This window comes from Apteryx mantelli, chromosome 31 (genome assembly GCF_036417845.1).
Source record: "Apteryx mantelli isolate bAptMan1 chromosome 31, bAptMan1.hap1, whole genome shotgun sequence".
NCBI classification, from domain to species: domain Eukaryota; kingdom Metazoa; phylum Chordata; class Aves; order Apterygiformes; family Apterygidae; genus Apteryx; species Apteryx mantelli.
The window spans coordinates 3,268,036-3,291,689 of record NC_090008.1 but is presented as its reverse complement, the minus strand read 5'-3'; the positions used below and the strand labels follow the sequence as shown (position 1 = coordinate 3,291,689).

General features: G+C 68.1%; 2 protein-coding genes across 3 annotated transcripts; both read left to right on the top strand.

Moving 5' to 3' along the window:
- Window positions 1–1,561: 1,561 nt before the first annotated feature.
- LOC106500059 (sodium/potassium-transporting ATPase subunit alpha-2) lies at window positions 1,562–12,544 on the top strand. The gene is given in 23 exon segments (XM_067313163.1): window positions 1,562–1,687; window positions 2,035–2,094; window positions 2,351–2,554; window positions 2,988–3,101; window positions 3,382–3,516; window positions 3,742–3,859; window positions 4,478–4,746; window positions 5,021–5,219; window positions 5,869–5,978; window positions 6,081–6,215; window positions 6,446–6,635; window positions 7,376–7,551; window positions 7,697–7,833; window positions 8,026–8,176; window positions 8,328–8,354; window positions 8,356–8,497; window positions 8,706–8,860; window positions 8,934–9,057; window positions 9,783–9,928; window positions 10,461–10,591; window positions 10,708–10,809; window positions 11,436–11,527; window positions 12,198–12,544. Coding segments are annotated over 23 exon segments (3,072 nt in total). The 3' UTR covers window positions 12,227–12,544.
- A 3,408-nt stretch (window positions 12,545–15,952) lies between these two features.
- CASQ1 (calsequestrin 1) lies at window positions 15,953–23,654 on the top strand. Of its 2 annotated transcripts, none has more exons than XM_067313273.1 (11): window positions 15,953–16,389; window positions 17,794–17,878; window positions 18,311–18,411; window positions 18,666–18,777; window positions 19,651–19,724; window positions 19,861–19,991; window positions 22,017–22,062; window positions 22,399–22,453; window positions 22,572–22,672; window positions 22,829–22,903; window positions 23,423–23,654. In XM_067313273.1, exons 1-11 carry the CDS (start codon window positions 16,144–16,146, stop codon window positions 23,582–23,584), a joined length of 1,188 nt encoding a protein of 395 aa, XP_067169374.1. In that variant the 5' UTR covers window positions 15,953–16,143; the 3' UTR covers window positions 23,585–23,654. The 2 variants fall into 2 exon arrangements, with proteins under 2 accessions (XP_067169374.1, XP_067169375.1); XM_067313274.1 differs by having other exon boundaries at window positions 22,572–22,685; window positions 23,423–23,625.

The window sequence follows — 23,654 nt, the reverse complement described above, 5'->3', positions numbered from 1 at the left end:
CCGCACACGGTGCCCAGAGCTGCCCCACGGGTGGGAGGGGAAACTGAGGCACGGCGCCGGGGTCGCCAGCCCCGGGGGGGGGGGGGGTGCCACTGTCGTGGGACCCAGGCGTCCTGGGCCGCTGCCCCCCCCCCCCCAAGCGCGACCCACCTGCAGCGAGGCTGGGCCCCGCTGTGTCCCCCCCCCCCCCCCCCGCCAAGGCCACGGTGGCCCGGTGCCCAGCTGCTCCCGCCAGGGTCCCCGATGCCATGGGAACGGGCACGGGGACCCCGCTGAGCCCCGAGCTGGCACCTCTCCCGGCCCCCCCCCGGCCCCCCCGGCCCGGCCGCTGGCTGCCCCCCAACCCCACCGTGGGCACGGCGTGGGCTGCAAGTGGGGACGTCCCGGGTGGGGAGGGGGGGGCTGGTGCCTCCCACCCTTGTCCTGGGGTGCTGTCCCCCCCCCCGCACCCGCACCCCCAAATCCTGGGGTGCCCCCAGCAGTGGGGCAACACTGGGGGGGGGGATAAAGCAGAGCAGCCCCCCCCCCAGCACAGCACGGGGGACCCCGATATCCAGGGGGCAGAAAGCAGAGATAGGCCCCCAAATTCAGGGGTTGCGGGCGCCCCGTTCCCCGCGCTGCAGCCCGGCGGCAGGAGGGTTGGGGGCAGCCCCCCCCCCCCCGGCCACCAGCCCCCCCCCGGCCCCCCGGCCCCGGCTGCCTGCGCAGTAACACGACCCCTTTGCTCCCAGCGGTTGTTCTTGGCACCGGGGCCATTTTCCATGACAGCATCGAGGCCGGGGCCGTCCCCGGCCCCCCGCCAGCCCCACGCAGGGGGACGGACGCGGTCCCCCCCCCCCCCCGGCCCTGCCGCCCAGCCCGTGCCAACCTCACCGGGACGGCGGGCAAAGCAGCCTGCGACGTGCCACCGGGCCGTGCCAGCGAGGTCCCCTGCGGTGCCGTGTGTCCCCCCCCTGCCAAGGACGGCTGGCACTGAGGGGGCTCCGTGGTGGCATCCATGCCCACAGGGATGTTTGTGTATACGGTGACACCGTGCTGGTGGTGACACCCGTGCCCACAGCGGTGCCTGTACCAGCGGTGACACTGTGCCCATGGGGACACTCTGTGCCTGAGGTGATGCCTGTGCTTGGGTGACACCCATGCCTGTGGTGATGCTTGTGCTGGTGGTGACACCATGCCCACCGTGATGTCCATGCCCATGGTGACATTTTGCTGGTGGTGACACCACACCTGTGGCAATGCCCATGCCCTCAGGGACACTGTGCTGGCAGTGACACCATATCCATGGTGATACCAGTGCAGGTGGTGACACTGTGCCGATGCTGACACCATGCCCTCAATGATGCCCATGCCTATGGTGACACCATGCAGGTGACAACACCATGACCACAGTGATGCCCACACCCACAGTGACACCGTGCTGGTGGCAACACCATGCCCACAGTGATGGCCGTGCCCATGTTGACACTGTACTGGCAGAGCCGTCATGCCCACGGTGACACCATGCTGGTGGTGACACTGTGCCCATGGTGATGGCCGTGTCCATGGTGACCCTGTGCTGATGGTGACGCCGTGCCCGCAGGCCGGCCGGGAGTACTCTCCCGCAGCCACAACCTCGGAGAATGGGGGAGGCAAGAGAAAGCAGAAGGAGAAGGAGCTGGATGAGCTGAAGAAGGAGGTGAACTTGGTAAGGACGGGGGTAGGGGGACTGAGCGGGTGTGGGGACACAAGGCGCAAGGCCAGGGGGGCCGGGGATGGGCACAAGGGTGGGTGTCGGGGCCCCTGGGAGGGCAGGTTGGGGGGGACACAGGTGCCACCCTGCACCAGGGACCAGGGAGCAACAGGGCGGCGAGAGAGGAGGGATGGGCGCACGGGGGATGGAGGGATGGAGAGTGGGTGAGCTGGACGGAGGGATGGGGGGATGGAGGGCAGGGCAAGCCCCAGCGGGGAGCTGGAGGGGGGGACAGGGGGGGACAGCCCCGGGGTGGCCCCTGCCCCGGGCCACTGTGACCCCGGTACCCTCTGCCTGGGCAGGATGACCACAAACTGTCCCTGGATGAGCTGGGCAGGAAGTACCAGGTGGATCTGTCCAGGGTAAGATGTGCCCGCTGTGCCCACCATGTCAGGCATGTCCCCCTGCCCCAGACACCCTGCCCCCCCGACCCATCGTGTCCCCTACCCCAGGCACCCTGCACCCCCGGAACCACCATGTCCCCCTGCCCCAGACACCCTGCCCCCCCGGACCCGCCGTGTCCCCTACCCTGGGCAGTGGTGGTGCTCAGAAGGGCATGAGGCCACCCGGGGGTGCTGGTCATCAGCACCCAGGCTGGCACCGTCCCCTCGCCCGCAGGGCCTCACCAATGCACGGGCGGCCGAGATCCTGGTGCAGGATGGCCCCAATGCCCTCACCCCGCCACCCACCACCCCCGAGTGGGTCAAGTTCTGCCGCCAGCTCTTTGGGGGCTTCTCCATCCTGCTCTGGATCGGCGCCATCCTCTGCTTCCTCGCCTACGGCATCCAGGCTGCCATGGAGGACGAGCCAGCCAACGACAATGTGAGGGCACCGCCGCGGTGTGGGCAGCCCTGGGGGGCACAGGCATCACGGGGGTGCGGGCACCACGGGGGTGTGGGTGTTGCAGGGGCTGTGGTTGTTGCAGGGCTGTGGGCATCGTAATGCCATGGGCATCACGGCAGTGCAGGCATCGTGGGATCCCGGGCATCGTGGAGGTGCGGGCATCACAGGGAACATGAGCATCATGGAGGTGCAGGCATCACAGGGGACAGGGGTATCGTGGAGGTGCAGACGTCGTGGGGGACATGGGTATTGTGGAGGTGCAGGCATTGCAGGGGACGTGGGCACCGTGGAGGTGTGGGGACCAGCTGGGCCACGTGTCCCCAGCATGGGGCGTGGGGTGCAGTGGGCACAGGGCACGTGCCCACCTGGAGTGTGTGCCAGGGACACCCTGACACGTTGCCTCCATCCCCAGCTCTACCTGGGGGTGGTGCTGGCTGCCGTCGTCATCGTCACCGGCTGCTTCTCCTACTACCAAGAGGCCAAAAGCTCCAAGATCATGGACTCCTTCAAGAACATGGTGCCACAGGTAGGACCCATGGGTGTCTGCACCCAGGTACCCCCCCCCCCACAGCACCCCTGGGCCCTCGTGGGTGCCCCACGGTGTGGCATTGCCGATATCCTGTGTAAAGCCCCAGGGGAGGTGGGTGCCTCGGGGATGGCACTGCCCGAGGGGTGGGCGCCCACCAACAGGGCAGGACTGGGGCGATGACCGCATGGAGCCCACGGCATGGGTGGGGGGGTCCTGGTGCCCCGCTGGGGGGTGGGGTGCCCGTGCCACCCCTCAGGGCTCCCCTGCACCCTGGCAGCAAGCACTGGTGATCCGCGAGGGCGAGAAGATCCAGATCAACGCAGAGAACGTGGTGGTCGGGGACCTGGTGGAGGTGAAGGGGGGTGACCGGGTGCCCGCAGACATGCGCATCATCTCCTCGCACGGCTGCAAGGTGAGCGGGCACCGGGCACCTGCGCTGGCCTGGGGTGGGCACTGAGGATGACATGGGTCCAGCACCAAGCCTGGCACTGGGTGGGAACCAGGACTGGCAGGGGGTGTCCAGTGGGACTGGGGGGGTCTGGCCGGCCGCGCCGGGGGCCGTGAGGTGGGGTGCAGACGGAGACAGCCGTGCTGCCCGGCACCCGCCCGGCACCCATGCCCGTGTCCACTGCGCCAGGTCGATAACTCCTCGCTGACGGGCGAGTCGGAGCCGCAGACCCGCTCGCCCGAGTTCACCCACGAGAACCCGCTGGAGACCAGAAACATCTGCTTCTTCTCCACCAACTGTGTGGAGGGTGAGGGCACCCAGCGGGCACTGGGCGTGGGGTGGGCACCTGGCACTGGGGGGCACTGGGCACCTAGTGGGAGAGGCATTGGGAGCCCTGGGAGTCCCCAGGCACCAGGTGGTGCCCCCAGACCCCCAAAGTCCTCAGTACCCCTGGGATGGGTGCATGTCCCAAATGTCTCTTGAGTCTCCTGGATAAGTGGGTGCCCCAGTGCCCTGGTGCCCCCAATACACCTGGGATGGGCACATCAGCTGATTCCCCTCATGTCCCCAAGGCCCCTGGGTCCCCTAGGTGGGTGGGTGTCCCCAGTGTCCCCTGGGTGCCCCACTGTCCCTGGGCAAGCAGGTGTCCCCAGGGTCCTTGGTGTCCCCTGGGCAGGCGGGTGCCCTCAGTGCTCCTTGTGCCCCCAGGGCCCAAAGTGGGCACCTGGCCTTCATGCCCCAATGTCCCCCGGGTGTCCCTGATGTCCCCTGGGTGGGCAAATGCCCCCAGTGCCCCTGGGCAGGTGGGTGCCCCTCGTGTCCCCTACATGGATGGGTGTCCCCAACATCCTCTGGGTAGGTGGATGGGTGCCCCCCAAGCCCCGGCACCCGGTGGGGGTGCATGACCCACACCCATCCCCACCAGGCACGGCCCGGGGCATCGTGATCTCCACGGGGGACCGCACGGTGATGGGGCGCATCGCCTCGCTGGCCTCGGGGCTCGAGGTGGGTCGCACGCCCATCGCCATGGAGATCGAGCACTTCATCCGCCTCATCACCGGCGTCGCCGTCTTCCTCGGCCTCTCCTTCTTCATCCTCTCCCTCATCCTCGGCTACACCTGGCTCGAGGCCGTCATCTTCCTCATAGGCATCATCGTGGCCAACGTCCCTGAGGGGCTGCTGGCCACCGTCACAGTAAGAGCACTGGGAGCACTGGGAGAGGGGACTGGTTATACTGGGAGAGCAGGGTGCTTGGGAACACTGGGGCAGCAGGTCACTGGTTATACTGGGAAGGTGCAGCAGAGGTACTGGTTATACTGGGAGGGAGGTGGGGCACTGGTTATGCTGGGCAGTGCTTGGCTGGCCCAGGTGCTGGTGCGCTGGGCAGCACCCGCTGCCGCCGGTGGTGCCCGGCGATGCCCGCTGACACCCCTGGTGCTCCCGACACCCATGGGTGCTGCCGTGCCAGGTGTGCCTGACGCTGACGGCCAAGCGCATGGCGCGCAAGAACTGCCTGGTGAAGAACCTGGAGGCGGTGGAGACCCTGGGCTCCACCTCCACCATCTGCTCCGACAAGACGGGCACCCTCACCCAGAACCGCATGACCGTGGCCCACATGTGGTTTGACAACCAGATCCACGAGGCCGACACCACCGAGGACCAGTCTGGTGGGCAGCCGGCACGGCGTGGCACCTGGGCACCCCTTCCCCTGGCACTGCCTCCCTGGGCACCCTCTTTTCCCTGGCACCCACCTGCCCTGGGTGTCCCTTCCCCCGGCACCATTTTGCCAGGCAGCCCCATCTCCACCTGGGCACCCTGCTCCTTTCTACTGCACCCGGATGTCGCTTCCCTGGCACCCTGAGCCCTGGGCACCCCCTTCCCTTGGGCACCCTAGTCCCTGGGCACCCTCTTCCTTGGTCCTGCACCTGATATCACTTCCCTGGTACCCTAATCCCTTGACAACTCCTTCTCCTGGGGTCCCCTTTCCCTTGGGCACCCTCATCCCTGGGCACCCTCTTCCTTGCTCCTGCACCCAAGCATCACTTCCCTGGCACCCTGACCCCTGGATACCTCCTTCTCCCGGGCTCTCCTTGCCCTGGGCACACCTTCCCCTGGGCACCCTGATCCCCGGGCTACCCCTTCCCTTGGGCACCTTTCCCTGGGGCACCCTGTCCCCAGGGGCACCCCCTTCCCTGGGCACCTCCTTGAGTCCCTAGGGCTGGAGGCACTGCCCAGGCTGAGCTGGCCCAGCCGGAGGAGGTGGGGGACACCATGGGGGAGCCCCGGCACGGCTGACAGGGACAGGGCATCCCGCAGGTGCCACCTTCGACAAGCGCTCGCCCACGTGGGCAGCCCTGGCACGCATCGCTGGGCTCTGCAACCGCGCTGTCTTCAAGCCAGGCCAGGAGAACATCTCCATTTCCAAGGTAGGCAGCCACCCGGGTGCCACCAGGGTGGCCCCAGCACCACCCGTCCCTGCCATCACCCACAGTGCCCGTGGCAGCACTCAGTGCCTCTCTGTGCCCCAGCGCGACACGGCGGGCGACGCGTCCGAGTCGGCGCTGCTGAAGTGCATCCAGCTCTCGTGCGGCTCCGTCAAGAAGATGCGGGACAAGAATCCCAAAGTCACCGAAATCCCCTTCAACTCCACCAACAAGTACCAGGTGTGCCCAGGGCGGGCAGGACCGTGGAGCCAGCCCCAGCGCCTGGCAGGATGCCGGGTGCCAGTGCCGTGGGTGCATTGCGTGGGGCTGGGAGTGGGACAGCTCATTCGGGGAGCGGGTGCTGGGGGGACTGGGGCGCCACCGCCCCTCCAAGCACCGTGCTCGCTCGATGCAGCCGGTGGCACCCCGCCAGCCGTGCCCGGTGCCACCCGTGCCCGCTGTGCCTGCAGCTCTCCATCCACGAGCGGGAGGATGACCCGCAGGGCTACCTGCTGGTGATGAAGGGCGCCCCAGAGCGCATCCTGGACCGCTGCTCCCGCATCCTGGTGCAGGGCCAGGAGGTGCCGCTGGACGAGGAGATGCGCGAGGCCTTCCAAAATGCCTACCTGGAGCTGGGCGGGCTGGGCGAGCGTGTCCTAGGTGAGGGCACCCGGCCCAGCGGGTGCCAGAGCCACGGGGGGGGACAGGAGCAGGGAGACCTGGTGGCACAGGGCCATGGGTGGTGTGGGGACATGGGGGACAAGGGGGCATGGGGATGAGGACAATAGAGGACATGGGGGCACAGAGGGTATGGGGACACGGGGGCATAGGTAGTATGGGGGGATAGGGATATGGGGACGTGGAGGCTTGAGGACACAGGGCAGAGGACATGGGGTATGGAGGACATGGGGGTCCAGGGCCATGGGGGCTTGGGGACACAGGGCCCATGGCGCACAGGGAGGAGGGGGGATAGGGGACATGGGGGACAGGGGACAAGGACGCACGGGGACAAGGAGAATGGAGGACATGGGGGGAAAGAGGCATGGGGACACAGGGCAGAGGGACATGGGGTATGGAGAAGCTGGGGACACAGGGCCATGGGGACTTGGGGGTATGGGGGACAGGGGACATGGGCAGACAGGGGGCATGAGGTGATACGAACATGGGGGCAGAAGAGACATGAGGGACAGGGGCCTGGGTGACATTAGTGAATAGGGGCAAGGGAGATGGGACATGAGGCACCTAAGGGGACATCAGGCCATGGTGGGGCACAAGGGACGTGGGGCTATGGGGGAAAGGGGCACGGAGGCTGTGGGGCAGGTGAGGGGAAGGTGAGTGTGTGTGTGGGGGGGGTGCCTGCCACGGTGCCTGCCCTCGCGTCACCCGCCGGCACCCACCAGGTTTCTGCCACCTCTACCTGCCCCCGGACAAGTTCCCCCGAGGGTTCAGGTTCGACGCCGATGAGATCAACTTCCCCACCACCAACCTGTGCTTCGTGGGGCTCATGTCCATGATCGACCCGCCCCGCGCCGCCGTGCCCGACGCCGTGGGCAAGTGCCGCAGCGCCGGCATCAAGGTACAGCCCCGCGGGCAGGGCGCCGCGCTGGGGGGGACCCAGGCGTTCAGGTCGGGCCCATGGGCTAGCCACCGCGGGGCCAGCGCTGCCAGGGGTGGGCAGGGGCCAGGTGTCCTGCTGCCCTCACGCCTGCCCCCTGCTGCAGGTGATCATGGTGACCGGAGACCACCCCATCACGGCCAAGGCCATCGCCAAGGGTGTGGGCATCATCTCGGAGGGCAACGAGACGGTGGAGGACATCGCTGCCCGCCTCAACATCCCCGTCAGCCAGGTCAACCCCCGGTAGGTGACAGCGGGCACGGCACAGCCCGGCACGGCGTGACATGGCACAACCTTGCACGGTGTGACATGGCACAGCCGGGCACAGTGTGGCATGGCCCAGGCCGGTGCGGTGCAGCCCCAGCGCAGCCCAGCCTGGTGGCCGTGGCCCCGCGGGTCCCGGGTTGGCGCCGCTGAGACGCGCCGTGCCCGCAGGGAGGCCAAGGCCTGCGTGGTGCACGGCTCCGACCTCAAGGACATGACGCCGGAGCAGCTCGACGAGATCCTCAAGAACCACACGGAGATCGTCTTCGCCCGCACCTCGCCCCAGCAGAAGCTCATCATCGTGGAGGGCTGCCAGCGCCAGGTGGGCGCCCCGCGTCCCCCTGCTCCCCTGGCCGTGGCGGGCCCACCACGGGGCTGGTGGGCACCCGCACTGCTCACCCCGGGTGGGCACAGCTGGGCCCCCCCATCCACGCACCCCCACGGCGCCCTGACCCCCCCCCGTGCCGTGCCAGGGCGCCATCGTGGCGGTGACGGGCGACGGGTGTGAACGACTCGCCGGCGCTGAAGAAGGCCGACATTGGCATCGCCATGGGCATCGCCGGCTCCGACGTCTCCAAGCAGGCGGCCGACATGATCCTGCTGGACGACAACTTCGCCTCCATCGTCACCGGCGTGGAGGAAGGTCGGTGCCCACCGCAACGGGCGACGGGGGCACCGGCAGTGCCGGGTGTCTCCATGGCCCTTCCCTGCCTGCCACGGGCCACCAGCCACGTGGGCCGGGTGCCACCACCACGCTGGCGCCCGCCCGCGCTGGGTCAGCTCTGCCTGTCCCTCCCCGGTGGCGTCCCCGGGGGGCACCCGGTGACCCGCCGCCCTGGGGCACCCCGCAGGGCGCCTCATCTTTGACAACCTGAAGAAGTCCATCGCCTACACCCTGACCAGCAACATCCCCGAGATCACCCCCTTCCTCCTCTTCATCATCGCCAACATCCCGCTGCCCCTGGGCACCGTCACCATCCTCTGCATCGACCTGGGCACTGACATGGTGAGGCCCCGGGGGGGGACGGCGGGGTGCGGGGACACCGGTGGGGCACCCCACTCACCCGCTGCCTGCCCAGGTCCCCGCCATCTCCCTGGCCTACGAGGCGGCTGAGAGCGACATCATGAAGCGGCAGCCGAGGAACCCCAAGACGGACAAGCTGGTGAACGAGCGGCTCATCAGCATGGCCTACGGGCAGATCGGTGAGGGTCCCCTGGGTGTGCTCACCTGGGTGCCCCGGGGGACATCGGGGACCCCCTGGGGACATTGGGGCACCCGCTGGTGAGACCAAGGGCACCCTGGGCATCCACTAGAGACACCAGGGCACCTGCCTGTGAAATCAGGGCACCCTCTGGTGATACCAAGGGCATCAGGTGGCACCTGAGGACCTGCTCATGACACCAGGCCTCCACCTGTGGCACCAGGGAATGTCCCCCTAGCTGACATCAGGGACACCACGTGACACCAGCACACCCATTCATGGACCAAGGGCACCAACTGGCACCTGAGGACCCACTAGTGACACCAGGGCACCCAGTGATGACACCTGGGCACCCACTGGTGATACCAGAGCCACCAGGTGGCACCTGAAGACACACTTGTGATACCAGGACATGCACTAGTGACCCCAGGGCACCCACTGGTGATACTGGGTCACCAAGTGGCATCCAAAGATTCACTTGTGACCTCAGGGCACCCACTCATGTCACCTGGGCACCCACTTGTGATCCCCAGGCACCCTGCGGCACCCAGCTATGTCCCAATTAGCAGTGTCCTGTCCCCATGTGCCCTGGGGGGACCCTGTGGGACAGCAGGGTACCAAGGGTACCAAGTGTCTCCAGGGACCTCAGGTGGCCCTGAGGTGCCCATGTGGCACCGCAGCCCTGGGGACGGGCCCAGCGGGGGCTGAGGCGCTTGGTGCCCGCAGGGATGATCCAGGCGCTGGGCGGCTTCTTCACCTACTTCGTGATCCTGGCGGAGAACGGCTTCCTGCCCTCCACCCTGGTGGGCATCCGCCTCGCCTGGGACGACCGCTCCACCAATGACCTGGAGGACTCCTACGGGCAGGAGTGGGTGAGTGCTGTGCCGAGCCGTGCCAGCCTGTGCCGAGCTGTGCCGAGCCGTGCCAAGCCATGCAAGGACCTTACCCCTCACACACCTTCTCTTGCTTGCTTGCCCACCTGCGGGTGCTCTCCTCCTCTTTTTGCACTCACGCACTGCCATGCACGCTCTCATGAACCTCCAGCCATGCCGCTCACCCGTTTCTGCACCCATGCACCCGTTTCTGTGGCTGTGCATGCACGTGCTGCCTGCACACCCCTGTGTGCACACTTGTGCGCTCGCACACTGGCCGGGCTGCGTGTGCCTGGGCACGGGCACCCTTTGCCATGCAAAGATTCGCACACTTGCACGGTTGCACGTGGTGGCCACCCACACTTGTCTGCACTTGTCCTGCTGTGCAGAGCTCTGGGTTCACCCACCCCGTTCTTGCACACTCACTGGCACACAACTGCCTCATGCAAAGCTGCGGGTGCGGGGGGGGGGGGGGCGGCTCCGGGTGCGCGGCCGTGCCACCGGGCTGAGGCCACGCCGTGTGCCCCCGCAGACCTACGAGCAGCGCAAGGTGGTGGAGTTCACGTGCCACACGGCCTTCTTCGCCAGCATCGTGGTGGTGCAATGGGCCGACCTCATCATCTGCAAGACCCGCCGCAACTCCGTCTTCCAGCAGGGCATGAAGTGAGTCTCAGCCGTGTGCGACGCAGGCTTCACCGGCTCCCGGCAGGGGCGTTTGGAGGGTGCTGGGCCCACGGGTGCTGGGTCTCCTGCGTCGCGCCAACGCTGCTGTCCTGCAGGAACAAGATCCTCATCTTCGGGCTGCTGGAGGAGACGGCGCTGGCGGCATTTCTGTCCTACTGCCCGGGCATGGGGGTAGCGCTGCGCATGTACCCGCTCAAGTGAGTGCCCAGTGGGGGCTGCACCTGTGCCCAGGTCCCCCCCCAGCTCCGTGGCATCACACGGGCACTGTGCACCCGGTGCACCCGCTGTGCCTGGTGTTCGGCCCCGCTGCACTGGCACCCAGGGCCCCTCTGGCTCCATGGCATCGCCTGGGCACCATGCACCTGCTGTGTCCTCTGCGGCCACCGCGCCTGCTGCGCCCGCTGCACCCTCTGCGCCCGCTGCACCCACCGTACCCAGAGCTCAGCCCCGCTGCGCTGGCACCTGGGCCCTCCCCAGCTCCATGGCATCACCTGGGTGCCGTGCACCCACTGCGCCTGCTGTGCCCACTGCACCCACTGCACCCAGTGCTTGGCCCTGCTGCGCCCACCCCCCAGGATCCCCCTGGCTCTGTGACACTGCCTGGGTGCCGTGCACCCACTACGTGCACTGCCCCCGCTGCACCTGCTGCGCCCAGTGCTTGGCCCTGCTGCGCCGGCACCCAGGGCTCCCCCGGCTCTGTGGCATCACGTGGGCACAGTGCACCCGCTGCACCCACTGCGCCTGTTGCACCCTCTGCACCCCCTGTGCCCACTGCGCCCGGTGCATCCGCTGCACCCAGTGACACTAACGCTGCCCCGCGCAGGGTCACTTGGTGGTTCTGCGCCTTCCCCTACAGCCTCCTCATCTTCGCCTACGATGAGGTGCGCAAGCTCATCCTGCGCCGCTACCCCGGCGGTGAGTGTCACCCGTGGCCCCCGGCACAGACCCCCAAGACCCCCAGGGTGGGCAATGCCCCCCCCAAGCCCCCCTTGTGCCCCCCAACATGGGCATCGCACCCCGGGGGGCACCCGAAGGTGGAGGGTAGGGGATGCCCACGAGAGTGGGGGCACCCAGGGAGCTGGGGGGACACCTGGGGGGTCTAGTGGTGAGGGACACCCAAGGTGAGTTGGAGTGCCCCTGGGTGGTTGGAGCACCCAATGGGGGTTGGGGACATCCATGGGGGTGGGGGGTATCAAAGGGGAAGGGAGCACCCAAGGGGGTTTGGAGGCACCCGGGGCTGGTGGGGGCACCCAAGAGGTGGGGGCACCCTGGGACAGTGGGGGATGCCCAAGGGAACGGGGCACACTGATGGGACAAGGAGACACCCAGGATAGGTGGGGGGCACCCACAGGGGCTGGGGGGCACCCCAAGGGGCTGAGGGGTGACCAAGGGGAATGGGGGACACCAGAGGGGTTGGAGGACACCCAAGGGGGATGGGCAGCACCCACGGGAGGGGGGATGCCCAAGAGAGGTGGGGGGGCACCCAAGGGGGCTGGGGAACTTCCAAGGGTGGGGGACACGTGGTGTGTGGGGGTGTCACCCCCATCTCACCCCCCCCCCCATTAACCTGCACCCCTTTCCCCAGGCTGGGTGGAGAAGGAGACCTACTACTAGGTGCCAGCGTGGGGCGGCCCCCACCAACGCTGGGGGCACCGGGACCCCCACCCAGGGGCGCCGGGACCCCGCCGCCCCCCCGGATGCGCTGCCCACGTTAACCTTTAACTGTGGCCCCGGTACTAACCCCAGGGCTGGCACTGCCCGGGCACAGCGAGGGGGTGTCCCCCCCCCCCCCCAGGCCCACGGGGACCCAGGCGTCCAGCTCTGCCCCTGGCCCAGGGAGTGTCCCACGTGGGGACCCCCCGACGTGAGCACCCAGAGCCCTGTCCCCCCCGTCCCCTCTTTTTGAGCAATAAAACGATTTAGGCCCTGCCAGCCGTGCCCCCCCCCCTCGTCTCTGTGCCCGGGGGCACATCCAGCCTGGGGGGGGCCAGGGGCAAGAGGGGGCAAAGGGGGCTGGGGGGACAGGGGCACCAAGGGGAGGGTCGGGGGGGTGGAGGGGTTTGGGGACGCAAAGGATGGGGGGGGACATGGGATGGGGCTTGGAGATGTTTGGGGAACAGAACCTGGCAACGTCCCCCACCTTCTCCAGGTCCCCCATGCCCTGATGCCCCCCATGTGCCCCATGTCCACCATGTCCCTCTTGTCCTCCATGTCCCTCTTGTCCTCCATGTCCTCCATATGCCCAGTCCCCCATGTCCCCCATGTCCCTCGTGCCCTGATGTCCCCCATGTCCCTGATGTCCCCCATGTGCCCCATATCTCTCTTGTCCCCCATGTCCCTCATGCCTTGATGCTCCCCATGTTCCCCATGCTCCCCATGTCCTCCATCTCCCATTTGTCCCTCTTGTCCCCCCATGTTCCCTGTGCCCCCCGTGTCCCCCATATCCCTCATGCCCTGATGCCCCCACATCCCTCATATCCCTCTTGCCCCCATGTCCCCCGTGACTCCCACGTCCCTATGTCCCCATGTGCCCCATAACCCCCATGTCCTCCATGCCTCGCCTGTACCCCATACCCACCATGTCCCCCCAGGTCCCCCATTCCCTCACGCCCCCAGCGAGTGGCGCCCCCCAGCGGGCCGAGCCCAGGGGCTGAGGGGGGGGGGCAGCACCAATTCCCCCCCCCGCCCCCCCCCCGGCATTTCTCACCACCCAAAATACCGGCAGCTGCCGGGTATAAATAACCCTGCCGCCTCGCGGCTGCCTGCCGCCACGGGCACCTGTCCGGCCCCGGCACCCCGACACCCCGGGGACCTGCCACCCCCCCAAACCAGGGTGCCCCTGTGGGTGCGTGTGCGTGTGTGTGTGCTCACCTATCCGCGTGGCCTGGCACCCCAGGGCCCCCCCCCGGTACCGGTGCCCACGGTGCAAAAGGGGGGGGGGGGTCCCGACCTGGGGGCCTGGCACGTCCCTCGCCCACCCGGACACCTGGGCCCTCGTCTTGCGGGCCGGGAGCCGCCGTGGCCCCGCTGGGGTCCGGGAGGAGGCGTGGGAGCTGCTGAGTCGGCAGCGCGGGTGGGGTTTTGGGGGGGTGGGGGGGGCGCAGGGTCCGGCCCCGCTCAGGTTTCACCCAGAGGGTTTCGGTATCCGCCGAGGTTTAAAAATAAGGAGGCTCCGACTCAGGGTCATTCGAAACCGGGGCTGGCGCCGCGGGGGGGGGGGGGGGGGGGGCATGGGGCACCGCACGGCCTGGCGTGACGTGGGCCAGCGTGGCCCTGGGGGACAAGGACCCCCCCCCCCCCGCCCCGCTGGTGCTGCTGCGCTGAGCGTGGGGTGCAGGGTTCTCGGCCAGCCCCGGCCCCTCGGGTGTCCCCGTGGGTATGGGGGGTCCCGGGCACCCTGCGGCACCTCCTCATGGGGTCCCGCACGTCCCTGGCCATGGGGGTCCTGGATGCCCCGCAGCCCCTGCGTGGGGGGTCTCAGGCACCCCACTTCCCCCAGACATGGGGGTCCCGGGAAGCCATAGCCCTTGCATGTGGGTCCTGGGCACCCATATTCTCCCCCCACGGGGGTCCTGGGCACCTCAGCTCCCCAGACACAGGGGTTGTGGGCACCCACAGCCTGACCCGTGGGGGTATGGGGCACCCCGTGGGGCCCCTGGGCACCCCACCGCCCCAGGCATAGGGATCTGGGCACCCATAGTCCTTGCATGGAGGGTCCTGGGCACCCACCTCCCCGTGCATGGGGGGTCTGGGCCACCCTGCAGCCCCCCCCCCAGGGGTCTCAGACACCCCACCTCCCCGGTCCTGGGGGTCCTGGGCACCCATAGACCATGCATGGGAGGGGGGGGCTCAGCCCCTTTCCCCCCTCCAGCTGCTTTGTACCTCCCAGTGCCCCTAGTCGGGGGTCTGCAGGGTCCAAGGCGGGGTGACACGGGGGGGGGGGGGCCCAACGCCCAGGTCGGTGCCCACTGAGGGGGGTGGACAAGCCCCAGCCCTGCGGGGGGGGTGAGGGATGGGGGTCCGGGCCCCCCCCCCCAACCCAGGGGGTATCTGCTTTTCCGCTGACCCAGTGGTGAGCAGGCCCAGCGGTTACCCGATACGAAGGGGACGGAGGTGACAAAATATCGTCCCCCCCCCCCCAACCGCCCGGCCTTTCCTGACGGAGCCGGGCAGCTGGGGGCTGTGGGGCTGGGGGCTGCCGGACCCCCCCCCCCCCCCAGGCACAGCACTCAGGGAGGGGGCACCCATGGGCCCTGGCCCCCACCCCCCTGGGTCCCCGGGGACGCTGGGGTTAGGGGCCTCGGGGATGCGCCCAGCTTGGGGGGGGGGGGGGGGCTGCCAAGGGCCTTGCCAGGGTGCTGGCATGGGGTGCCGGACCCCCATCCCGGTGTCCTCAAGGCCAGCCCCGGTGTGTCCCCATCCCCATCCAGGGACCGTGAGGGACCAGGGACCCCGAGGCTGGGGTGGGGACTGGCCACCCAGAGGTCCCCAGAGCCCTTTGGGAACAACCACCCATGGGGACCCCAAGCCTGGGATGGGGATGAGCCACCTGGGGGTCCCCCAGCCCCCAGCAGGGACCAGGAGGACCCCCAGGTCAGGATGGGGACCAGCCACCTAGGGGTCCCCCAAACCCAGTGAGCACCATGGGGACCTCAAGGCCAGGATGGGGACGAACCACCTAGGGGTCCCCATGTCCCGGTGGGAACCAGCCACCCAGGGGACCCCCGCGTGCCGGGGGCAGGATTCGGGAGCGGCAGGGAGCCCCCGGTGCCTGCGGTGGCCCCTCGCTGGTGGCTCTGTGACCCCAGGCTCAGCTCCTTATTTTTAGCCTCCCTCCTTCCCCCCCCCCGGCACCTTCTCTCCGGCTCCTTTTTCCTTTCTTAATATGGTGCTGGAGCCCAGCCGGCGAAGATGGAGGGAAGGAACCAGGCGGAAAAGGAGGGCAGCAGCCCCCCCCCCCACGGTGGCCGGGGTCTTGGGGGCACCCTGCACCCGCTGGCCCTGCACCCTACATATATAGGGGGGTGCCGGGGAGGGGGTAGGGGTGGGGACAGGGTGCCAGGCTGTCCCCGTGCCCCCCCCCCCCACCCCCAGCCCCTGTGGCCACATTGGCACCTGCTTTGGGGCCGTGTGTCTGTGCCCCCAGGGTACAGGCTGTCTCCCCTGGGCTGTGTCCGTCTGTCCCCTCTGCTCTGTGTGTCCATCCCCCCGGGCCGGAAGGGGCCGTGTCTGTCCGTCCCCCCTGGGGCTGACTGGCTGCTCCCCCCCCCCCGGGGGGCTGTGTCTGTCCATCCCCCCCCTCTGGGGCCAGGAAGGGGCCGTCTGTCCATCCCCCAGACTGGATCTGTTCGTCCCAGCCGGCTGTGTCTGTCTGTCCCTCCCGAACCAGGAGGGCACCGACTGTCCGTCCCCAGGGTTGTGCCCGTGTGTGCCCCCCGGGGACGTCGCCTGTCCCCGGGGCTGTCCGTCCGTCTGGTCCCTCCGTGAGTCTGCATCCCTCCGTCTGTCCATCGGTCTGTCCCGCACGGGCCATGCGGGGCTGGGGGTGGGCGCTGGCGGCGCTGGCGCTGGTGGCCTGGGCCCCGGCACCGGCGGGGGCCCAGGAGGGCCTGGACTTCCCCACCTACGACGGCGTCGACCGGGTGCTGGCCGTCACCAGCAAGAACTACAAGGCGATGCTGAAGCGCTTCCCCGTGCTGGCCCTGCTCTACCACGAGCCCGTCGGCAGCGACCGCGCGGCCCAGCGGCACTTCGAGATGGAGGAGCTCATCCTGGAGGTACCGGCGCCGCGCTGGGGGCACCAGCATGGTGGGGACACCGGGGGGACCTGGGGGACCGGGGAACACCAGCATGGTGGGGACACCGGGAGGAACTGGGTGACCAGGGGACACCAGCATGGTGGATGTGGTGGGGACCAGGTGACCAGAAGCCGCCAGCACAGCACTGGGGGCACCAGGGGACACCGGTGGGACAGGCACCAGCACTGTGGCACCAGGAGAGCACTGGGGGCACCAGGGGACACTGGTGGGACAGGCACCAGCACTGTGGCACCAGGAGAGCACTGGGGGCACCAGGGGACACTGGTGGGACAGGCACCAGCACTGTGGCACCAGCACGGCACTGGGGGCACCGGGGGGGTGACCAGCGTGGCGGACACCGTGGGAACCAGCATGATGACACTGGGGGCACCAGTGGGGACACTGGTGGGACAGGCGCCTGCACCGGGGACAGTAGCATGGCAGCGGGGGGCACCAGGGGGGGATGAGGTGACTGGGGACCACCGGCACCACAGGTAGGGACACAGGGGGGGACCAGAGCACCGGGAGGGTCCCAGGCATGGCACTGGGAGGGGGGGCATACAGGGACTGGGGGGCACTAGCAGAAATGGGGGCAGGGACCTGCCCAGGTGGGGGGTGACGGGCACCGTGGGCTCCGGGGGGAGGCAGGAACGGCGGGGAGGGTACCTGGCTGGGGGGGGGGGGGGCTCAGCCGGGTTGGGGGGCACCGCGATGGGGGTACCGGGATGCCCGTGGGTGAGGGGGGGGGAACCTCATCGCTGGGGGGGGGGGGGGGTGGCTGCGGCCTGGCCGCGCACCGGCAGCTATATTTGCCCTCTCCATACTTGGGCTGGGGTCAGGCAGGTGCCCCCCCCCCCCCCACCCCAGCACCCAGAATAGCCTCCGGCCCGGCCCGCTGCCAGCGCCACCGGCCAGGGGGACACGGGCCCCACGGCCCGGGGCCCAGCGGGGCAGCCAGAGCCCCCCCCCCCCCAAGGAGCCGGATCCAGCCGGGATCCCCGGAGCTCAGGCTTGGCCGGGGCAGGGCCGGGAGGGGACGGACAGACGTGTGGATGGAGGGGCGGGTGGGCGACAGGGCTGGGGGTGGCTGTGTTCTCGCACGGAGGGAGGGATGGAGGCTGGACTGGCGGATGGATGGACAGACAGAGGGGGTGTGTGGGGGGGTCTCTAACGATGGACAGACGGACGGACACCCTGGCCAAATGCACATGCGCACATGTGCATGTGAACGCAGGCGCCCTGATCCCCCCCCCCCCCCACAACGTGCCCACGGGCACAGCGCCGGTGGCAGGTTCCACCGCCACCACCGGTGTCACGGCTCTTCTCCCCCCCCCCCCCCGGCACCGTGTCCCCAGCCCTGACGCTGCGTGTCCCCCCCCCTAGCTGGCAGCCCAGGTCCTGGAGGACAAGGGGGTCGGATTCGGCCTCGTCGACTCTGAGAAGGATGCGGCCGTGGCCAAGAAGCTGGGTGAGCACCAGCCCCCAAACCCCCTGCCCCGGAGGGGGGGCTTGGGGTGGCCCTGCTGGGAATCCCTGGGTCCCCCACCAGCCTGGCACCGGGACCTCCCAGTATCTCCCAGTTTGGCACAAGGATCCCCTTTATCTCCCCAGCTTGGCACCAGGACTTCCCAGTATCCCCCCCAACCCGGCACAGGGACCCCCTTTACCTCCTCCAGCCTGGCACAGGGACCCCCCCCTGTATCACCCAACCTGCACAGGGACTCCCAGTATCCCCCAGTTTGGCACAGGGACCCCCATTTACCCCCCCAGCTTGGCACCAGGACCTCCCAGTATCCCCCAGTTTGGCCCATGCCCCCCAGCCAGGCACAGGGACCCCCCCAGCCCCCCCTTGCTGAGCCGGGCAGCCTCCCCGGCACCCGCTGACGCCGTGGCTGTGCAGGCCTGACGGAGGAGGACAGCATCTACGTGTTCAAGGAGGACGAGGTGATCGAGTACGATGGGGAGCTAGCAGCAGACACCCTGGTGGAGTTCCTGCTGGAAGTGAGTGCTCCTGCCACTGAGCGAGGGGACCCAAATGTCCTGGATGTCACCTCCTCGCCCCGTTCCAACCGCTGCACCCCACTACCCTCCTGCACGCCACCAGAGAACCCGGGAGTCCGGGCCCCCAAACCTCCTGTTCCACCCGCTCCCCTCTTGTGGCTGCGGGAAGGACCTGGGCATCCTGCCCCCCCCACCCCACCCCAGCTGTCCCTGACCTTGAGGGGCCTTTGGGTGCTGATCCCCACCCACCCCAGGTGCTGGAGGACCCTGTGGAGTTCATTGAGGGTGACCATGAGCTCCAGGCCTTCGAGAACATCGAGGACGACCCCAAACTCATTGGCTACTTCAAGAACGAGGACTCAGAGCGTACGTAGGGATGGGGCTGGTCACCCTGTGCCCCCTGTCTCCCAAGGCGTCCTGGCCACAGCCCCAGTCCCAGGCCCTCTCTCCATCCATCCGTCCACCCCACATGTGGCTTTCCATGCACACATCCCTCTGTCAGCTCTCCATACATCCTCCCATCCACACACCAACCATGCATTCATCCATGTCTGTCTGTCCCTACCCTCCGTCCATCCATCTCTCCTTCATCCTCCCACAGTGGCCCGGCCACGCACTCTTCCCTGTCCACCACCCATTCATGTGTCTGCCTGGGCATGTCCACATGTCCAGCCACATGTCTGTCTTTCCGCCCTCACATACATCATTCACATGCCATTCCTTCACCCATCTGCTTGCACGTCTGATTGTCCCTCCCGTCCTCCTACCCACATGTCTTTTCATTTGCCCACCCGTCCACCTGTGTGCTTACCCACCTGCTCATCCTTCCAGCCAACCATCCACTTATCCACCCATCCATCCATCCATCCACTTATCCAGCCAGCCAGCCATACAACTATCCATCCATCCAACCATGCATGCATGCATGCATCCATCCACTTACCCATCCATCCATCCATACATCTCCCTAGCTCTCCATCCCCACATGACCCCATCCATCCTCCCCATTCCTGAGTCAGGGACTGGCTGCAGGCCCTCTAGTCTGGACCGGGAGATGGGGACAGCAGTGAAGGGGACAGGGACAGCACCCAGAACTGATCAGGATAACCCTGGACATGTTCGGGACCGCAGGGTGGGGTGTCTATACTGGAGCCAGAGCCACCAGGATGGATCTGGGTTGGGGGTGCCTGGTGCCACCTGGTTCCCGGTGCCCGCTCTGACCCAGCACTGCTCCCTCAGACTTCAAGGCCTTTGAAGAGGCGGCAGAGGAGTTCCACCCCTACATCCCCTTCTTCGCCACCTTTGACAGCAAGGTACGGGGGACCCTGGGGGCAGACGGCAGGTTTCTGCCCCTCTCTTATCACTGTGGGAGAGGGTCCCAGCAGGGCAGGATCAGCCCCCGGTGCCAGCACCCGTGGGTGGCTCAGGGACCTCTGACCTCTGCCCAAGGTGGCCAAAAAACTGACCCTGAAGCTCAATGAGATCGACTTCTATGAGCCCTTCATGGATGAGCCGGTCACCATCCCTGACAAGCCCAACAGCAAGGAGGAGATTGTGGAGTTTGTGGAGGAGCACAAGCGGTATGGGGACCCTGGGAGAGCTGAGGGGTGCCAGCAGGGTGGCCCCTGGGGGGGTGGGGGGCTGTAGGGACCTGGTTGCTATGGGGAGCTAGTTGCCATGGGGATCTGGCTGCTGTGTAAGATAGTTGCCATTGGAGATGGTTACCATGGAGAAGTCATTTTGCTGTAGGGAAATTGTCCTTGTGGGGAGCTGGTTGATGTGGGAGGGGGCTGTCATAGGGAGTTGGTTGCTGTGGGGAGGTGGTTACTGTGGGAGGTGGTTGCCCTGGGGAGGAGGTTGCCATGGGGAGGAGGTTGTCATGGGAGGAGGTTGTCATGTGAGGTGGTTACCTGGGGAGGTGGTTGCCATGGGAGGTGGTTGCCATGGGAAATGGTTGCCATGGAAGGTGGTTGCCATGGAGGCGTTTGCCATGGAGGTGGTTGTCATGGGAAGGAGGTTGCTGTGGGGAGGAGGTTAGCACAGGAGATGGATGCCATTGGGAGGAAATTGTCATGGGAGGAGGTTGCCCTGGAGGCATTTGCCATGGGAGGTGGTTACCATGGGAAATGGTTGCCATGGGAGATGGTTGCCATGGGAGGTGGTTGCCATGGAGGCGTTTGCCATGGGGAGGAGGTTGTCATGGGAGGAGGTTGTCATGTGAGGTGGTTACCTGGGGAGGTGGTTGCCATGGGAGGTGGTTGCCATGGGAAATGGTTGCCATGGGAGGTGGTTGTCATGGGAGGTGGTTACCATGGGGAGGTGGTTGCCATGGGAGGTGGTTGCCATGAGAGGAGGTTGTCATGGGAGGTGGTTACCATGGGGAGGTGGTTGCCATGGGAGGTGGTTACCATGGGGAGGTGGTTGCCATGGAGGTGTTTGCCATGGAGGTGGTTGTCATGGGAAGGAGGTTGCTGTGGGGAGGAGGTTAGCACAGGACAGGGATGCCATGGGGAGGAGGTTGTCATGGGAGGAGGTTGTCATGGGAGGAGGTTGCCCTGGAGGCGTTTGCCATGGGAGGTGGTTACCATGGGAAATGGTTGCCATGGGAGGTGGTTGCCATGGGGACGGGGACTCCTGGGGCAAGGGTGGTGGGGTGGGGTCCTGTGCCCAGGCGGTCGCGGTGGCCGTGAGCCCCCACCCCAGCAGCACCAGCCTGACTCCTCTCCCGCCACCCGGGTGGCACCGGCCGAGGTCTCCCTGGGCGCCGGCCCCCACCCGGCCCTGCTCCACCCCAGAGGCACCACATTTCGGCCGCAGCCACCCAAATCCACGGGCGCCGGTCTCCCTCCTTCCCCACGAAATCCCCAGGCCTGTCGGTGGGGACAGTCCCCAGCTGGAGCGGGGGAAGGAGGGAGGGGTACCAGGCTGGCGGTTGGGGTGGAACGAGTTTGCGAGGTCTCAGCAAGCAGGGGCAGATCCTGCCTCTAAGGGGGTGGGGGGGGGGGCAGGAAGGGGTTTGTCCGGGAGCTCGGGCAGCTGAATCCCCTCCCCAATCCCCCGGGAATGGGGCCGCCGGCCCCCCTCAGCGGGGCAGGCAGCGCAGGGGTTAAGGCCCCGGGGATTGTGTCTCTGCAGCAATGTTCCCAGCCACCTCTTCCCTCTAATCCCCGCGGATCAACCTGCCCCCCCCACCCCCCCCCCCCCCCGCCCGTGACCTCAATACCACGGGGAGACCGGGAGCGTGGGGTGGCGGGATGTGGCCCCCCCCCTTCCCCGGACACCGCAGGGCTGGGGGGCTCTGGGCCCCCCCCGAGGCTGGGCGCAATCCTGCCGGGGCTGGGCTGCCTCCGGCCCCCCCCCGGCATGTGGGGCTGCCACCCTGGAGGTGACGGCCGTGCCGGGGGGGGGGGGCAGGGGGGGTCCCGGCTCAGCCCCCCCCCCGGGGTCTGTCACCCCACCCCACTGCGCCGGAGCCAACCCAGGCGTCCTCCTGCGATTGCACCCCACGTTTAAACAGCGGGGGGGGGGGGGCAGCACTGAGCCCGGGGGGGGGGGTCGGTCTGGGGGTGCCCCTCACCCCCTCGCCCCCCCCCCCCCCTTTGCAGGGCGACTCTGCGGAAACTCAAGCCCGAGAGCATGTACCAGACGTGGGTGAGTGCGGGGGGGCGGCAGGGCCGTGGGGACCCCCGGGGTGAAACTGACCGGGGGGGGGTGTGAAATTGACCAGAGGGGGGAAACGGACCGGGGGTGAAACTGACCAGGGAAGTGAAACTGACCTGCCTCCCCACCACCACCCTGCGGGGACCCTGGCGGGGAGGGCCCGGACGCCTGGGCCCCTTGGCACCCCAGCCCTCCCCCAGCTGCGGACGTGTCCTGCCCCCCCCCATCACCCTGGCTCCCACGGGGGTGGCCCCCCCCACACCCCATGGGGAAGGCTGTGGCCCGGCCGCTCCCCGGGGGTGACACCGGACCGTGCGTCCCCTCCAGGAGGACGACATGGACGGGATCCAGATCGTGGCCTTCGCCGAGGAGGATGACCCGGGTAAGGGAGGGGGGTTCGGGATGGGGGGGGGCAGCAGGGTTGGGGGGGGCCGAGCTGCCCCCAGGGACAGGGCCGGGGGGGTCCCCGGGCGCCTCTCACCCTGGTCTCCCCGGCCCAGATGGGTTCGAGTTCCTGGAGATCCTCAAGGACGTGGCCCAGGACAACACGGACAACCCCGACCTCAGCATCATCTGGATCGACCCCGAGGACTTCCCGCTGGTACCTGCAGGGCGTGAGGACGCGGGGCGCCCCGCTGTCCCTGTCCCTCCCCAGGGGTGGCACCGCACCACGGGCCCCCGAGGCCAGATCTGGCCCCAGGGGGTGACTCCACGGTGAGGGGGGGCAGCTGACCCACAGCCCCCTCTTCCCCTCCAGCTCATCCCCTACTGGGAGAAGACCTTCAACATCGACCTGTCCCGGCCCCAGATTGGGGTGGTCAACGTCACGGATGTGAGTGTCCCCCGCCAGGCCAGGACCCATCACCAACCCAGCCCTCCCCAGTGGGTGCTGCTGGCCCCCATGTAGCCCCCAGCCCCCCCCAGCACCCCTGGTCCTGATGTGACCCAGCCCTGGAGGCTGAGACCCAACGGGCTCATCAAGCACGTGGGCCTCAAAGGCAGCGCTGTGGGAGCTGGCGGCGGCTCTGTTCTCATCCCGCCCCCATCCCAGAAACCCCCGCTGTGCTGGGGTCACAGCGTGTCCTGTCCTGTCCCCTCCCACCACGCTGGTCCCATGGCCCCATCCTGTCCCATCCCAGGTCCATGTCCCCTTCCCTGTCCCACGGCCTGTGCCTCCCTCCTGCCCCCGGTCCCCTGTCCCCATCCCATGGCCAGTACCCCTGTGCTGTCCCCAGTCTCCTGTCCCCATCCCACAGCCAGTGCCCCCATCTTGTCCCCAGTCCCCTGTCCCCATCCCACAGCCAGTGTCCCCATCCTGTCCCCAACCCTGTCCCACGGCCGGTGTCCCCAGGCCGACAGCGTGTGGCTGGAGATGGCGGACGAGGACGACCTGCCCAGCACGGCGGAGCTGGAGGAGTGGATCGAGGACGTGCTGGAGGGCGAGATCAACACAGAGGACGATGACGAGGATGACGACGACGATGATGATGACGATGATGATGACGACGACTAGGCCTGGGGCTGGGCCGGGCTGCGGCCCCCTCCCACCCCGTCCCCATCCTGTCCCCATGCCGCTCGAGCCA